The sequence below is a fragment of the Marmota flaviventris genome, chromosome 5, assembly GCF_047511675.1.
Source record: "Marmota flaviventris isolate mMarFla1 chromosome 5, mMarFla1.hap1, whole genome shotgun sequence".
NCBI lineage: Eukaryota > Metazoa > Chordata > Mammalia > Rodentia > Sciuridae > Marmota > Marmota flaviventris.
This window is the reverse complement of record NC_092502.1, coordinates 153,768,027-153,782,715: the sequence shown is the minus strand read 5'-3', so window position 1 is coordinate 153,782,715 and position 14,689 is coordinate 153,768,027. Positions and strand designations below refer to the sequence as shown.

At 39.5% G+C, this 14,689-nt stretch overlaps 1 protein-coding gene across 2 annotated transcripts in view; it reads left to right on the top strand.

Annotated features, from left to right (window-relative positions):
* Trio (trio Rho guanine nucleotide exchange factor) overlaps positions 1-14,689 on the top strand; it is a 333,690-nt gene that overhangs the window by 161,526 nt on the left and 157,475 nt on the right. For both annotated transcript variants that reach the window (XM_027950370.3, XM_071612702.1), the window contains exons 9-10: positions 2,098-2,328; positions 13,307-13,429. In XM_027950370.3, coding sequence (XP_027806171.1) covers positions 2,098-2,328; positions 13,307-13,429 — 354 coding nt within the window. The remainder of the gene's footprint in view (positions 1-2,097; positions 2,329-13,306; positions 13,430-14,689) is intronic.

Genomic DNA, 14,689 nt, shown 5'->3' with positions numbered 1-14,689 from the left:
TCCTATAAATAAGCAAGGCTGGGAAATGCAGCTTTATGGCTGGAATATGCCATTTCTGAGTATAGAGGTTTGGCTGTCAAGGAGGGGTGAGTGAACTTTGGAGAGGCAGCATTTGCTTCTGATCTATGTCTTTCCGTCATGTGCTCACCAAATCATATGCTGTATTGTATATTTCCTGACTTATGTGTATTATGAGTAATGAAACTTTAAGGAGATATTTATAAGGAATTTTTTTTAGGGCTGGTGTTAGAGCTCAGTGTTAGAGTACTTGCCTTACCTCTTACCCTTGGTGCCAGGAATTTGGGTGAGATGGCTGAAACTTCAGCAGCTATTAATGACTCTGAGGCAAATTTTTTAGGATCTATACAATGTAAAAATAAAGAAATGAAGTAGTGGTTCCCAGTTCTAAGAAATGCGCCCACTCCATTTCTTTATGATTGGTTATAATTATAATTATGCATAATAGTGGATTCATTATGCCATATTCATATATGCACGTAACATAATTTGATACAGTTTTGGTTTTAACACTTTTTTGTGTGTGTCCTGGTGATGGCACTTGAACCTGGAGCCTCACTCATGCAATGATTGTACCATTGAGCTACAATCCCAGCCTTAACATATTTTGTTTTGATTGTCACTGAGTGATTGACATGGTTCATTTTTACTCTGTTGTCTTCAGCTGGACTTGTTTTCTCTTAAAATTTGTTATAAGGATGTATTAGATTTACTTTAAATCATGAAACCTTCATAGGGTAAAATCAACACTTCTAACAAAGGTTTCAAATGCACCTTATGAAAAATAAACACATGATGGGCTTGATGACTTAAGCCTGTAATCCCAATGACTTAGGATGCTGAAGCAGGAAGATCACAACTTCTAGACCAGCCTCAGCAACTTAGTGAGACATTGTCTCAAAATAAGAAATAAAAAGGTCAGGATATGTAGCTCAGTGGCAAAGTACCCCAGACTCAATCCTTAGTACTGCAAATACAAAACAAAACACAACAACAAAACATTTTTCTTCCCTGTACAATCACACCTCTAAGAGTTAAGGAACAGGTTAGGCAGTTCCAGAGGCCTCCTGTGCCACTAGCAGAGCCTGTTCCCTCCACACTCCTGCGTGTGTTCCCCTTTAACTAGAGACACAGGTTTCCAGCTGGGGAGGTTTCCGAGAAGAGAGACCTAGATAGACCTTGGTGGAGAGGATTGCTCTAGGCACCCTCCGTCTCACAGCCTGGGTGCTCCCTTTACCACATGTCCTTTGTGTTGTCTTCTGGAGTCATTTTTTCTCTACTATCTCTGGCATAATTACTCATAAATCTTAAGATCATTCGTAAATATGAAGACCACATAATTCTTTTCTTTCCATACTCCACCCTCCCCTTTTAAAATTTCTTCTATTAATTCAAATGCTTTTGTTTGATTATAGTTTGATAATTAACAGCTGTAATTTAACACTGAAATCTCTTTTTTAAAAAAATGACATTTTAATCAAAATTACCCGAAGTTAATAAACCAATTATAATGGCATTTTTAGTTTTCTTTTTATTTTGTGGAGTAAAGTTGCTATTCGAGTAAAATTGCTGTCAGAAAATTTCATTACATATTCTTTGCCTATTGTTAGATTATTGATTATTTTTTAAACTAAGGTTTCAAGATTCAATGTTAAAATTTTTGTGATGTTTGTGATGATCTGTTGTGTTCTATAATAATTTCTCAAGAGAAAATTCTCACTTTTAAAATTCATAGATATCCCGGCAATGCAACTTTGGTTTGCTGATTCATATTACTTAAGGCAAATAGTATCTTTATATATTAAGAATAGAATCTATTATGATGTTCATGATAATGAATCTTAATGTAACTTGGTGTTACAACATTTGATTGTGTGGTGTTAATGGATCATGGATGGATTCTTTTAAAGTCTATCTGATTGTATATAAAATATGCTGTTGTATGATTGTATGTGAATATGTGCGTGTGTGTGTGCACGTGTGCGTGCACGCATGTGTATGTACCTGAGGGCACCATCTGCAGCCCAGCCTGGACATAGCCACTGGTGTTGAATAATCACATGTTCACTTTTTGGGCAGGTGAGCCAAGATGGAAAGTCACTTCTTGACAAGCTCCAGAGGCCCTTGACTCCTGGCAGCTCTGACTCCCTAACGGCCTCTGCCAACTACTCCAAGGCTGTGCACCATGTCCTGGATGTCATCCATGAGGTGCTGCACCATCAACGGCAGCTTGAGAACATCTGGCAACACCGCAAAGTCCGGCTGCACCAGAGGCTGCAGCTGTGTGTTTTCCAGCAGGACGTTCAACAGGTGGGTTTCAGGTCACACCCTTCTCATGGGGAATGGCTTTTGCTGACTTGGTTTATTTGCGTGCACTGCCATGTTGGAATCATCTGTGCTGAGGAGTGGGCATGAGGACAGGTGCTTCTTTGTTGACTACCATTGTGTGCACCTGCAGACTGCTCGTAACTGCTCTCTCCTATGCAGTGGACACATGAGGTACTGTGCAGCTGGTACTAGAGTATCTGTGGCTTTTGCTGCCCAAAACAGCCCATTCACAGTTTGGTATTTATTTGGAGAATAATGCTGGTGGTGTATATGCTGGTGTATTCTTTTTTTTTTTTTTTAGTTGTAGTTGGACACAATATATTTTATTTATTTATTTTTATGTGGTGCTGAGGATCAAACCCAGGGCCTCGCACATGCTAGGCGAGTGCCCTACCCCTGAGCCACAATCCCAGCCTCTATGCTGGTATATTCTAAGGTTTGTTTAGGTTTGCCTGCTCTTTGGTTACTTGAACAATGAGGTTTTTGTTCTGATTTAGTGTTTAGTGTGGTTCATAATGCACAGTAGTTCTTCATTAGTTGTCATTAATGAAAAGTGGACTCCCATGACTGTTCATTTCTAAGGGGTAAACATCTGTTTTGTTGTAAAAATAAAAGTAAGTCCATGTCACCATCCTAATTGTGTACTTATTGCAGGTTTTAGGGACAAAGCTGTGGGTATGCATTATGATGTGGCTTCAGTGATGAATAAGAGAGCAATCACATCCTTACTCTAAAGTAGAGAAATAGAGGGGTAAACAAGGTGCCAACTCTGGGGATGAGGAATTCTGGGGTTTGCAGGGACACCTGTGATCTAGGAAGTTGGCCTGAAGCAGTGGTGTGTCTGGAGGGGAAACACTCTCTTTTCCCTGGCCGTTTGCAAGCCATTGTGCATGGTTCAGGCACATAGGATCTCAGATCTCCATCTCCCTAGGAATTGTCTGAAGGTTGATGGGTTTTCTGCCGAGTGGACTGGGATTGGAAAATCATGCTGCTTTCTGATGAACACAAGATCCTCCCTGTCATTGATCACCATTCTTCACTTAATATGAATCTGATGAGTTCAAGATACTTTTTTTATGGCTCCGTCATTTGTAATTTGTGCAAACTAGGCTTTGCTTCTAATTTTGCTTTTTAAGTTCTCTGAAGGTTACATATGCAAAGTGCCTCAGGAACAGTTGTTTTGATATTATGCTTCTTAACAATGTCGTTTTTAGCCCAAGAAGCTAATTACTAGGGAAAGAATACAGAGCAGGGAGAGAAGGAGGTGGAGCCAATGTCCTGGAGGGGTTATTGAGAGAATGGCAATTATAAGGTAGAAAGAACATATGTTATTTTTACTGAAATTTGTTTGAAAACTTTTATAAACCAGAAAATGTTAGTAGTTCAAATATAATTATTAAAGGATTTTCCCATCTGCCTCATAACCGTTGGCTTGGTGTCCTGACTATCCATGGAATGATGCACTGAAGGGAACCCATTTTCCTACCTGGAGAAGCAGCAGTGGGTACCCACCTTTACCATGGCTTTTGAGGCATCAGTGGCATGAGAGTAAGTCACTGGACTGTGTAGGGTAGGGGAAGACACAGGAAAGTAAGACTTCTAGAAGAGGCTTAGAAGCCTGGCCATCTAAGTTGGCACCTGAACTTTAATATACTTGGACTTGAAAGCTGCAAACATTATTTGGAAAGGTAATTATGATAATTATGAGACCAGTTCTTCAAGGCAGCTTTTCCCCCTCAAGAACAGGACCTTAGGTTGGATGTCAGTGGGAGGAGAGCATAATGTTCCTGTTAGCATTCCGCAGAAAGTAGATTTCACCATTGAGGGAAATATTTTTTATTGATTAATGATCTGGACTTGTTTGGACTTGTTATGAAATCAGGAAATGGCTATTGTAGGCTTGACGTGTGAAACAAAGGGTGCAAAACTGATAAGATTAATCAAAGCAAAACACAATATAATGTCAAAACCAGAAAGGTATTTCTGAAGCTCAAGGAATTAATAAGAGGTAGTAAATAGGAGAGGTAAGCTGAGTATAAATGAACAAAGTGGTAATGCTTTAGAAAGATATATCAGCAAAATGTAGATTTGTCAAGATAAAAATAATCTAAATCTGCAAAAATATAATAAGCCAGTTAGAGATATCATAAATATTTTTTGATTGTTTTGGGTAATGCAAAAGTATCTGGAGAATTAAAAAAAAAGTATCTGTAAATATCATTGAGAAATAAAGAAGTACTGAGCAGTAGGCATGGCATGATTGCAATTTGATGAAGATAGCCATTTGATGAGAAATACTGGAAAGACATATTTCATAGTGTTCATAGTATAGTGCTCCAGGGAGGCTGTAGGCAGGGGCCAGGCAAGGGAGAATGCTGTATGGAGTCCTATTTTAAAACATGTTAGTTTTGGTGTGGTGGTTAATTTTTCATAATCTCTGTACAGAAAGAGTTGGGTCTGGCAGTCAGAGGTGAGAGTAGAGAAGTAATGGAGGCTGTTGTTTCATAATGCTTATCTTGCTCAGACCCCAGTGGGTGAGGAGTGGGAGGCCTTGCTGCAGACTCACCCAGTGCACATGATGTAGTGCTAGCAGACTCATAGCCTCCTTGCCACGTGTCCTTATGACCTCCCACTGTGCTTTCTTGTGTGCTTACTGTTAGAGTAGCCCCCTGAATGCTTGGTGAATAAACAGGGCAACCATTGTGTTCCAGCTTAGCTGGGTGTTTAGCTCGGCATATGCTTTAGTTTACTATGGGAATGTAATTTGTTTTTGCTGCATGTACTTGTTCAGGTGTAGTAATAGTCATGGTAGTAGTCCAAAGCAGGATGCTCTCAGACTTGTTTTCCTGCCTCGCCTGTCCTGCTTGCCTGGCTTTTCTTGGAGAGTTGGGATTGAATTACTCCAACACAGCAGAGAGGTGACTGGCTCCATAAAAGTCATCTTTCCTGACGCAGGTAGACTCACCAACAGAAGCTGCCCAGGCAGGGAGACCTCTTTTGAAAAGCTTCCCATTTTCACCCAGCAGCCCTACCTATATGAGCTCCACCCCTGTAGAATTCCCTCTTGGAACAACTCCGTGCAGGTTGGTGTTGGACCATTAACTGATATTCTTAAAACAGGATCAAGAAGCCGGGCCTAGTGATGCATGTCTGCAGGCTCAGCTACTTTGGAGGCTGAGGTCAGAGGATGACTTGAGCCCAGGAATTCAAGACCAGCCTGAACAATATAGCAAGACCCCTTCTCAAAAACAGAAAAATTTTATAAAATGATCAAGCAAATATGGTCCACCCTAGATTCTTCTTGTCCACATCTTTTTTTTTTTTTTTTTTTTTTTTTTTTTAATATCTTAATTGAATGTGTGGTGCTCTGAGAGGGACAGAGTTAAATGTGTCAGACAGCTCCAAGATCCTTCTCTCAAGGAATTTATAGTCTAATAAAAGCTGTTTTTTTAAAAAAAAAAAATTGGATGACTTAATGTTCTAATAAATTAGACCATAACATGTTTGGATGTAGTATTCCCATCTTTGGTCATTTGGCTTTAATTCTGCCAAGGCATATGTTTGAGTCATGTCTGTCAAGTTGCTATCAGCAGTGAGGCATAAATAAAAACAGCCACTTCATCCATGTTATCCACCTACCTTGCATATGTGTTGGAGGGCACACATCTACACTTTAGTGATCTGTACAAATTTGGGCATTTCCAAGAATTTTGCCTCTATTCTTACCAAACCTCAAGTAGCTAGTGTAAAAGGTTAAATGAAAGCTCTATGGTAAAGGCACAAGGAACAGTTGTCATGGGGAAGGAAATATGAGGAAAGTCTTCATGGAAGAGGTAGCTTCTGAGCTGCTCTTGGAAGGCTGCAAAGACAGTCAGTCGTTGGAGGAATGGCCAATAGGAATAACAATGAGAGCAGGGACAGGAGCAGACAGGGGCTGTCTTAAGGGCTTCAGGCGCAGAGTGTGCTTGGAAGAGAGGGCATGGAGGAAGAGATAAGACGTGGCCCCTGCTACCAAGCACTGGGCTTGTTTCTGTAAGCTTTAGGAGACAACATTGAAGGACACAGCCTAACCCACACTGAATACCACTGCATTGGTGCCAGGGCTGAATGTATGGGTGAGGTGGGAAGTGAAGGGCTATTGGCCTGATCTGGAGCACAGGTTGGTTCTTCCTGGGTGCTGACCATCACATTTCCTTCCTCTTCCTGCTCACAGGCAGCCTGTTGAGGAGTCAAGTCAGTGCTTCTCCATGCTGCACATCAGCCCCATACCTTGATGCGCATCGATGCTGTACATTCTGACATGCTGCTATAGGCAGTGAGGGTAGAAGGCACCCTCCTCCCTGCCTCAGAAAAATTGCTCTGGTCACTGTGTGAGGAATGAATTGGAAGAAGCTAACCCAGAGACCAGGAGCCATTAGGTTTCCAAGCAGACATTCATGCAGATCGCTGGTGCATCTAGAAGAGCAGAGCTTCAGGTCCATGGGGTGGCCAGCAGCATTGTATTCACTGGGGTTTCCCAAGTGTCTGGAATGGTGGATGCTCAGAAATATGGCAGTTTTGCCAATTAAAGAGTCTTTTGGGTCAAAAGTTTCTATTTTTAGTCTGGAATGGTTGGGGAGAACCGGCCTTCTGTTGAAATAAAGTACTTGGAGAGATTTGTCTGAAGGAATGGAAGCTTTGATTGTGTTAAAAGAATTAGGGGCATCTGTCAAGGAAGGGATAATTTCAGTGCATAGGAATTTTGGAAGCTTGGTGAGATCTGTAGTAATTTTGGTTATTTGAATGCAAAATTAGTTTTTAATGCTGAATTCCAGCAGTAGGAGGAAGTCAGGATCTGCCTAAGAGGCAAGAGATTGCAGGTGTAAAGGGAAGCTGCTGCATAGCTTTAGTGTGGGTTCTAGCCGCTGGTCTTTAGCCAGTGAAAGCCATTTCTGCACTTTCTCCACTGCACTTCTTGAGTTTAAATGAGGAGCAAGAATTCTCCTCCCACCCACCAGAGTCAGTGGACAGCCTAACTATTGCACATTGTCTCTTGTAGGTATTTTGGTTCTCTGTCACACTTGTGGTGTATAACTTGCCCGAGGTACTTTTAAAAATAACTTCTTTCTCCCAAGTAAATACCAGGCTTGGTATGCTTTGTCATGTCCTCTCAATCATATTTATAAAACATCTTTCCACATTAAAAACATTTGCTTGTATTTGTAGAACAGACTAATTCTGATTTCAAAAATCCAATGAGCAAATGGGTGGAGAGAGTTTGGCTGCTGTGACAAGAACTGAAGAGCTTTGGTGGAGAGCACCTTGTCACTGCCAGCTCTGAGTGCCAACTCTAAAATGACATTGCTTTCTCCCTCAGTCCTTCAAAGCCCATGGGGCATGTTGAGTTCTGTCTTCTTCATTTTATTTTTAAAAGTTATGTCATGCACACCATTGGGTTTGGAACCAGAGCCCTTCACTTTCCAGGTAATAAAACCAAGCCTGAGAAAAGTCAGGGACTTGGCTGAAGTTCCAAGAAGTTCTGTGGTGTTTTTACTACTTCACCATTCTGAGAGGATACTTAGCTTCTGAGCTACTCAGAGTGTAAAATCAACATGTCACTTAAGAAGGAACCTTTCAGGGGTCCTTTTCAGGCTGGGGCAAAGCTTGCAAACCGCAGCTGACCCCTAATGTGAAGAGCTACAGCAATGTGAAGAGTGCTGGAGTTCAGTCCCTGAGGCCGATTCATGGAAAAGAAAGCGTACAAGAAGAGCTCCTTGCTGACTTCTGGCCTCTGCATCTGCCAGCCTACTGTCCACAGCTGCTGCTGCAGACCTTGCTGGACCCAGGCAGCTGCTCACTTGAAGTGAAGGATTGGTGCCCAGGTCATGCTGGAAGAGGGAGGAAATAATCAAGACAGTGCTTTCTGAATAATCAAGACAGTGCTCAGAGAGCTGGGGAGAAAAACTCTCTGCCCACTTAAGATAGGATGAGTATGTGGGTTCCAGGAATTTAAACTCAAAAGTCTTTTTACTCTTCAAGTCTCATTCATGATTTTTACTTTAATACCATAATTTTGGATATCCTCACAACAATGCTAAACACCAGTCTTTAATAAAAATTAACATTATCTAAGTGAAACTTCTCCTTCTTGGACACCTACTTATATTTAGCAAATCTGAAGTAATGTTGCTTTGCACATCTCTTTAAAATATCATTGATTTGTAATCAAGAAAGCTCCAAATGCAATGCATCCATTTTTAGATTGGTTTCAAGTCAACAGTGGTTGAACAAGGAAGTAACTAAAATACATGAAGCCAGGTTATTAATTTGGGTTTTAAACAGAGCGTAGAGTGGTCAGGGAGGACATCCATATTTTGTAACTGGAAAAAAAAATCTGATTTTTGTAAAAAGGAGAAATTTATAGTATTTTAGAATTACTTTGTTTTTCATTGGCTTTCTATAGTTTTGAAATTGAATATAGGATCAGGGGAGCTTTTCGTTTTATTTTTATGTACATAAAATGTGACTTAAAAAGGGCTCTTTTTGTTGTTATTGTTTTGTTTTTTTTTTGTTTTTTGTGGTGCTAGGGATTGAACCCAGGGCCTTGTACATGCCGGGCAAGCACTCTACCAGCTGAGCTATATACCCAGCCCAAGGGCTTTTGTTAATGAGACAGAAAATCCTATAACTTATTCAATATGTATTGTCTCTTTAAATGGTAATTAAGATTGACAAGTATTTGTATGTTTTCTCTGGATGATCTTTGGATCCAGAGTTACCAATAAAAATAGATTAGCTTAATGTGCTCTTGGTTGTTTTATATCATATTTCTTATTTTTTTCTTTCATTTCTTTTCTTTTTTTTTTTTTTTTTACAAATGGCAATCCTAGAGATGGAACTCTAATCTTAGAGGTGTGCTATTTGCAAATTTGGGTTGAGTCTGGAAAATAACGGTTGGCATTGAAAAGGCCTACATTTGGTTCTCTTTTCTTGAGCAGGCTAACTTCCCTGAGCCTTAATTTCTGGCTTAAAGAGGACAATAATAAAAGTCTGTTCTATTTTATTTGTAACCCTGGGGGATAGATATGATTTGGAATTCAAGATGTTTAAAAATTTAGAAAGGTAGCAAGGTATATGACTTGTGGTGCTCCTCGTGGAGTCTGGGCAGCACCTACCCCCACCCCCATAAAGAAATGCATGTACTATCTCCAAAGCCAAATGTACAGTAACCCACACTAAAGGTTATTAATACCCTTAGATCAAGTTTTTTGCCAAGTAAATTTTGGAAACAATTTTTGGAAAAAATTTCACAGCTTTTTGTGAAAGAATTGTGTGCGTCCCTATTATCCTCTCAAGCATAGGACAGAATAATGACTCAATAAATGACATGAAATCATTGGGAATAATACATTACATGTTGATGATAGAAAATTGCCCTAGTGGGGCTGGGTTGTGGCTCAGTGGTAGAGTGCTTGCCTGGTACGTGTGAGGCACTGGATTCCATCCTCAGCACCACGTAAAAATAAGTAAATAAATAAAATAAAGGTATTGTGTCCATCTACAACTAAAAAAATATTTTTTAAAAACTGCTCTAGTAGTATTTTAAATAATAAGCAGCTATGTATTTTGAAGAAAAAACATGATACATTGCATTGGTCTTCATAGAGCATGTTGTTATGAGGTGGGCTTTGTGAAAATATCTTTCAAGAGGGGTTAGTGTTTGTTTATAAGTTCTTAAAATAATAATAATTAGGAATATCAATCCTCCAAACATGGTGGATATCAGGTAGGGGGGCCTTATTACTGAAAGGTGTTTCAGAAAGGTTATACAATATGGCCACAAACCTGCCACTTGCAGGGGGAGGATAAGTACTTGTCCAGTCCTGGGTGTTTCATAGAAAATTGTGAGTGCTAGCTGGTTTGCTCTCACCTAGGTTTGCTCACCATTATCACAGTGTCATCTCCCCAAAGGTTATCCCCTGTAGCCTAAGCTGTTCTGAAACCAAAATGGAGCTCTTTTCTTTCCTACCTTCTCATAACACTTATATGTCAGTTGTGCCAACTCAGAGAAGAGGCAGAATGTGCCTGATGCTAGAGCTTAAGAGAATGTGCCATAAGGTCAGGCTTCCTGGGTCCAAATCTGTAGACAGGCATCTCTCTGACATAACCCAGGACCCTCCATCCCATTGCCTCTGTAAGGTGAGAGTGGCATTTGTGCTTCCCTGTGGCTCACTGTGAGGATTGGCATAGCCTTAGGTCATGCCTGCTTCAATAGCAGGTGCTCAGGGGGCAAGGTAAGTATTATTTAATAAATGATGATTATCACACTTGCCATCATCACATTTCATCTTGTAGCTAGCTAGGGCTGTGATTTCCTTTTCATTAGAAATAGGAAATCAGACGTCACAATCTGCATGATTTCCTACACATCTGACATTTGACTTAAGTGTCTGTGTATTTTAAGTGTTGGCATTGAATTTTGGGGTGACCTTGACCTTGGAGTTGTCATTTATGTCCATTAGAGGGCACCAAAGTACAGAGAGATGAGCTCACATTGGCTCCTCTGAACAGAGAAGGTAGTGTTGGTCTCCTAGCTTTTCTCTTCTGTCTCTGAGCCAGGTAACCACGGGCAGGGATCAGCGTTTGCTCTTTTCCTCAAATTTGGAAGGAAAGTAGCAAAACCCCTGCCAACCTTGTTCTTGGGGCTCAGGTCATAGCACACAGATGACAACCACTGGCTGTGGATGGTATCGGAAAGGCAGATGTCTGAACAACAATGATAAATTTCCTTGACTTGCTAATCTTTTTATATTTTAAATTGAAGAGTTTCACAAGCATGTCTTTAAAACGGTATTTAGACAAATACATTGATTTAGGATCTTCTGTCAATCTGGGAAATCATCAGATTTGCTACTCATTGGGTTTTTTTTTTTTTTTTAAATTAAAGAATATACAGAATATACTGTATGGTTTTTCAAAGTCTCCATATCCTTCCATGAAGATCTTATGTGGTGTAAGCATGGGTGTTCGTATGTACTTCTAAATTCTTTTCATGTTTAAAATTCTTCATATTTACCTTGTGCATAGGGTTGGCCTCATGCCTAGAGGCAAAACATTCCACTAAATGCATTCTTGGAGGTGCAGCAGGTGTGAAGTTGTTGAAACATTTCATTGGGAGGGGAATGGGACCTCTATTTTATGCTGTCATATAAACAACTCAGCAGCTTTAGATCTGCCTGGAAGTCAGGTGGTGAATGTGACAATACCCAGGGATTCTCTTGCTGTCTTTGTAATCTCAAGAAAGAAAAATGGTGTGCAACATCCACTAGCTAAAAAAGCAATGGAACATGTATATCCTGTGCCATCAAGGAACCTAAAAATAGAAGGAAACTGGCCAGAGGTTCTGGATTATGGGTGGGGACAGCAAATGTGCCATGTATTTGCCTCACTCATATGAAGATGCTTTTCATGGAGTATTAAGTACTCACAACTCCCTGTGATTCTCACCATTGAGCAGGGAAGGGCAACAGAATCTGAGAGGATGAGGAACTTGCCCAGGAGCACACAATCAGGTTCTGTGTCTATGTGCAGGGGGGAGCAGAGCAAGGGACCCTTTTAGCAGCAGTGAACCTCTAGTTAAGCCTGTTTTATTTTGTTATTGGCAGAGGTTGTGGCTAAGCTGCTTCCAGGTTATGCTCCACGCCACTGCTTCTGCTGTTATTCTTCTACCCAAGATTGTTTCAGTTTGCATGTTTAGCTACTTGCTAAGGCATGAATGTTTGTGTTCCCCAGGTCATAAGTTGAAGCAAAGTCCTCATTGAGGCAGTATTGTGGCCTTTGGGAAGTGATAAGTCACAGGTGGGATCAGTGCCCTTAGAAAAGAGGCCTGAGGGAGCTTGTTGACTCTTCTGCCTTGTGAGGATGTGTAGAGAGCATCATCTGTGAAGAACAATCCCTAACCAGACATGGAACCTGCTGGCACTTTGATTTTGAACGTGGCCTCCAGAGCAAGAGATAAATTTCTGTTGCTTATACATTATCCAGTCTAAGGTATTTTGTTATAGCAGCCTGAATAGACTAAGATGATACCATAATACAAACATGCAAAGTACAAGTGAGCTTTCAGTACTTTAGCAGCACATTACCAAATGTATTTTAGTATTAAAATCTTTAGCTAAGTGTTTTTAGTTAAAGACATCACCAACTTTTGCCTTTCTCCATCAGAGAGAAACAAAGTTTGCATTTGATGTAGTGTACAGTTTCATTAGATGTTGTCACTGTTCTGGATGATTTCTCAAGTATAAGAACTCCCTAGTCCCACATATAAACTTTAAAATATCAGATTGCACTGCTTTGCTTTCCTTTTTCTTTAATGTAGTAGATTTCAACTAGTAAGAACTTTGCTTAAGTAATTAAATTCACAGAATGCTTAGGTTTTGCAGTATCTTGATTTGTAGAATAAGTTGTCCTTCAAAGCAAGAATTCTGGCATGTGTTTTGTTTTCTTAGATTTTACTTTTGTGTTTTGAGTCTTCTAAAAAAGAGGAAAAAAATAACTCTGCAGTTAAAATTGAGTTGCCTGAATTGTGAAGCTTTGAGCCTTTAAAAAATGTTAAGTTAAACTGATCCCCTCTGGCTTGATAGCCCTTTGCTTATACAAAATCCAGTTAGCTTCGTGGCTCAGTTGTGCATAAAAGTAGGTGAGATTTAATTTAATCATTATTGCATGTAATATTTATACATAGAAAGATCTACACTTTTTTAATTTAAGAGCTGATTAAAGTCCTGGTGGGAAAGCTGATGCAAGATATAATTATCAAGTATATTAAATTAGTATCCAAGTACTACTTCTAATTTTTTTTCCTGATTTACTTATTTCTTACAGAGTTTTGACAACAGACCATGTCTTCATTGGATAGCCCTAAACATTAAACAAGTTAGGACATTGTTTTTATAGCACATGTGGCTATATTTCATTGTAGGTGCTGGATTGGATCGAGAACCATGGAGAAGCATTTCTGAGCAAACATACAGGTGTGGGCAAATCTCTTCATCGGGCCAGAGCTTTGCAGAAACGTCATGAAGATTTTGAAGAAGTAGCACAGGTGAAACAATGGTTTTTACTGTTTTCTTTTCTAAATATCTATTGGTTGAATTATAATTTTAACCACATCTGAGAAGAGTTAGCTTTTGCTAGAGTGTTTGAGGCAGTTCTTTGAGGTTACACTCTCAGGTTTCAAAGTTGAAGATACCATTGCCTAGGGAGGAACATGATTTAGTCATGTGATCATTTTGTAAAATGTGATGTTTGTAAAACAAATTTATGTCTCAGATGTTTTGTCGCATTTATTGTACCCTTTTTTGACTAGTTTTGATATTTTAATTCATGGTTAGAGAATAATAGTCCTTCTTGCATTTCTGTAGTGATGGGCCCAGCATTAATCTTGACCTGTTTTAGTTTTTAAAGTGTGTGTGCTTAGGAAGCAGGAGCCAGGAGTACAGTGTATTCAGAGCATGGGATGTATGGAGTGTGAGCATTGGGTATGTGAGTTTGGACAAGTTGCTTAATTTCTCTGAAGTGAGCTTTCTGCCCTGGAAAAAAAAAATCACACAATACATATGGATGTTATAAGGAAGTAGGGGGATGTTGTTTTAAAATGGTCTATGTAGGACCAATCCAAACTCAAGATTATGATATGATTGTGGTATTACAGAGTCTTAAAAATAAGAAAAAAAATGGTAAGATGATAATTATGAGGATGACTATTTGAAAGACAGCGACTTTCCATCAGTAACCATAGATTCTGGAAGACAGTGGAATGGAATCCTAAGGAAAGAAACTTTGAACCTCGAAATCTGTACCCAGCTGAACTGTTGTTATTCAACAGTGAGGATAAAATATAGATCGAAACTGTGAGAGTTTGCCACTCAAATGCTATCAGAAAAACAAAAATATTCAGAAAGAAAAATGTTAAGAACCCACTGTCATTTAATTTCATGAGAACAGGGGCTTTGTTTATTTCATTTCTGTATCATTAACACCCAGGACAATGCCTGGCCTATTTAAGTGTTCATTAAAATTTTATTTGAGGGGTTGGAGTTGTGGCTTAGCAGTAGAGCGCTTGCCTACTACGTGCAAGGCACTGGGTTCGATCCTCAGCGTCACATAAAAGTAAATAAATAAATAAAATTAAAGTAAAAAAAAAATCTCATTTGAATGAGTTAACTAAGTGAATACAAAGGAATTATGCAAAAATGGCTGGTATCAACAATGAGAAGGGCAATTAGTTAATATATGTTTGTACATTACATTAAAGAATTGATTATTTAAGCAAAGGGTGAATCTGGGAGGTAGTTAAAACAAT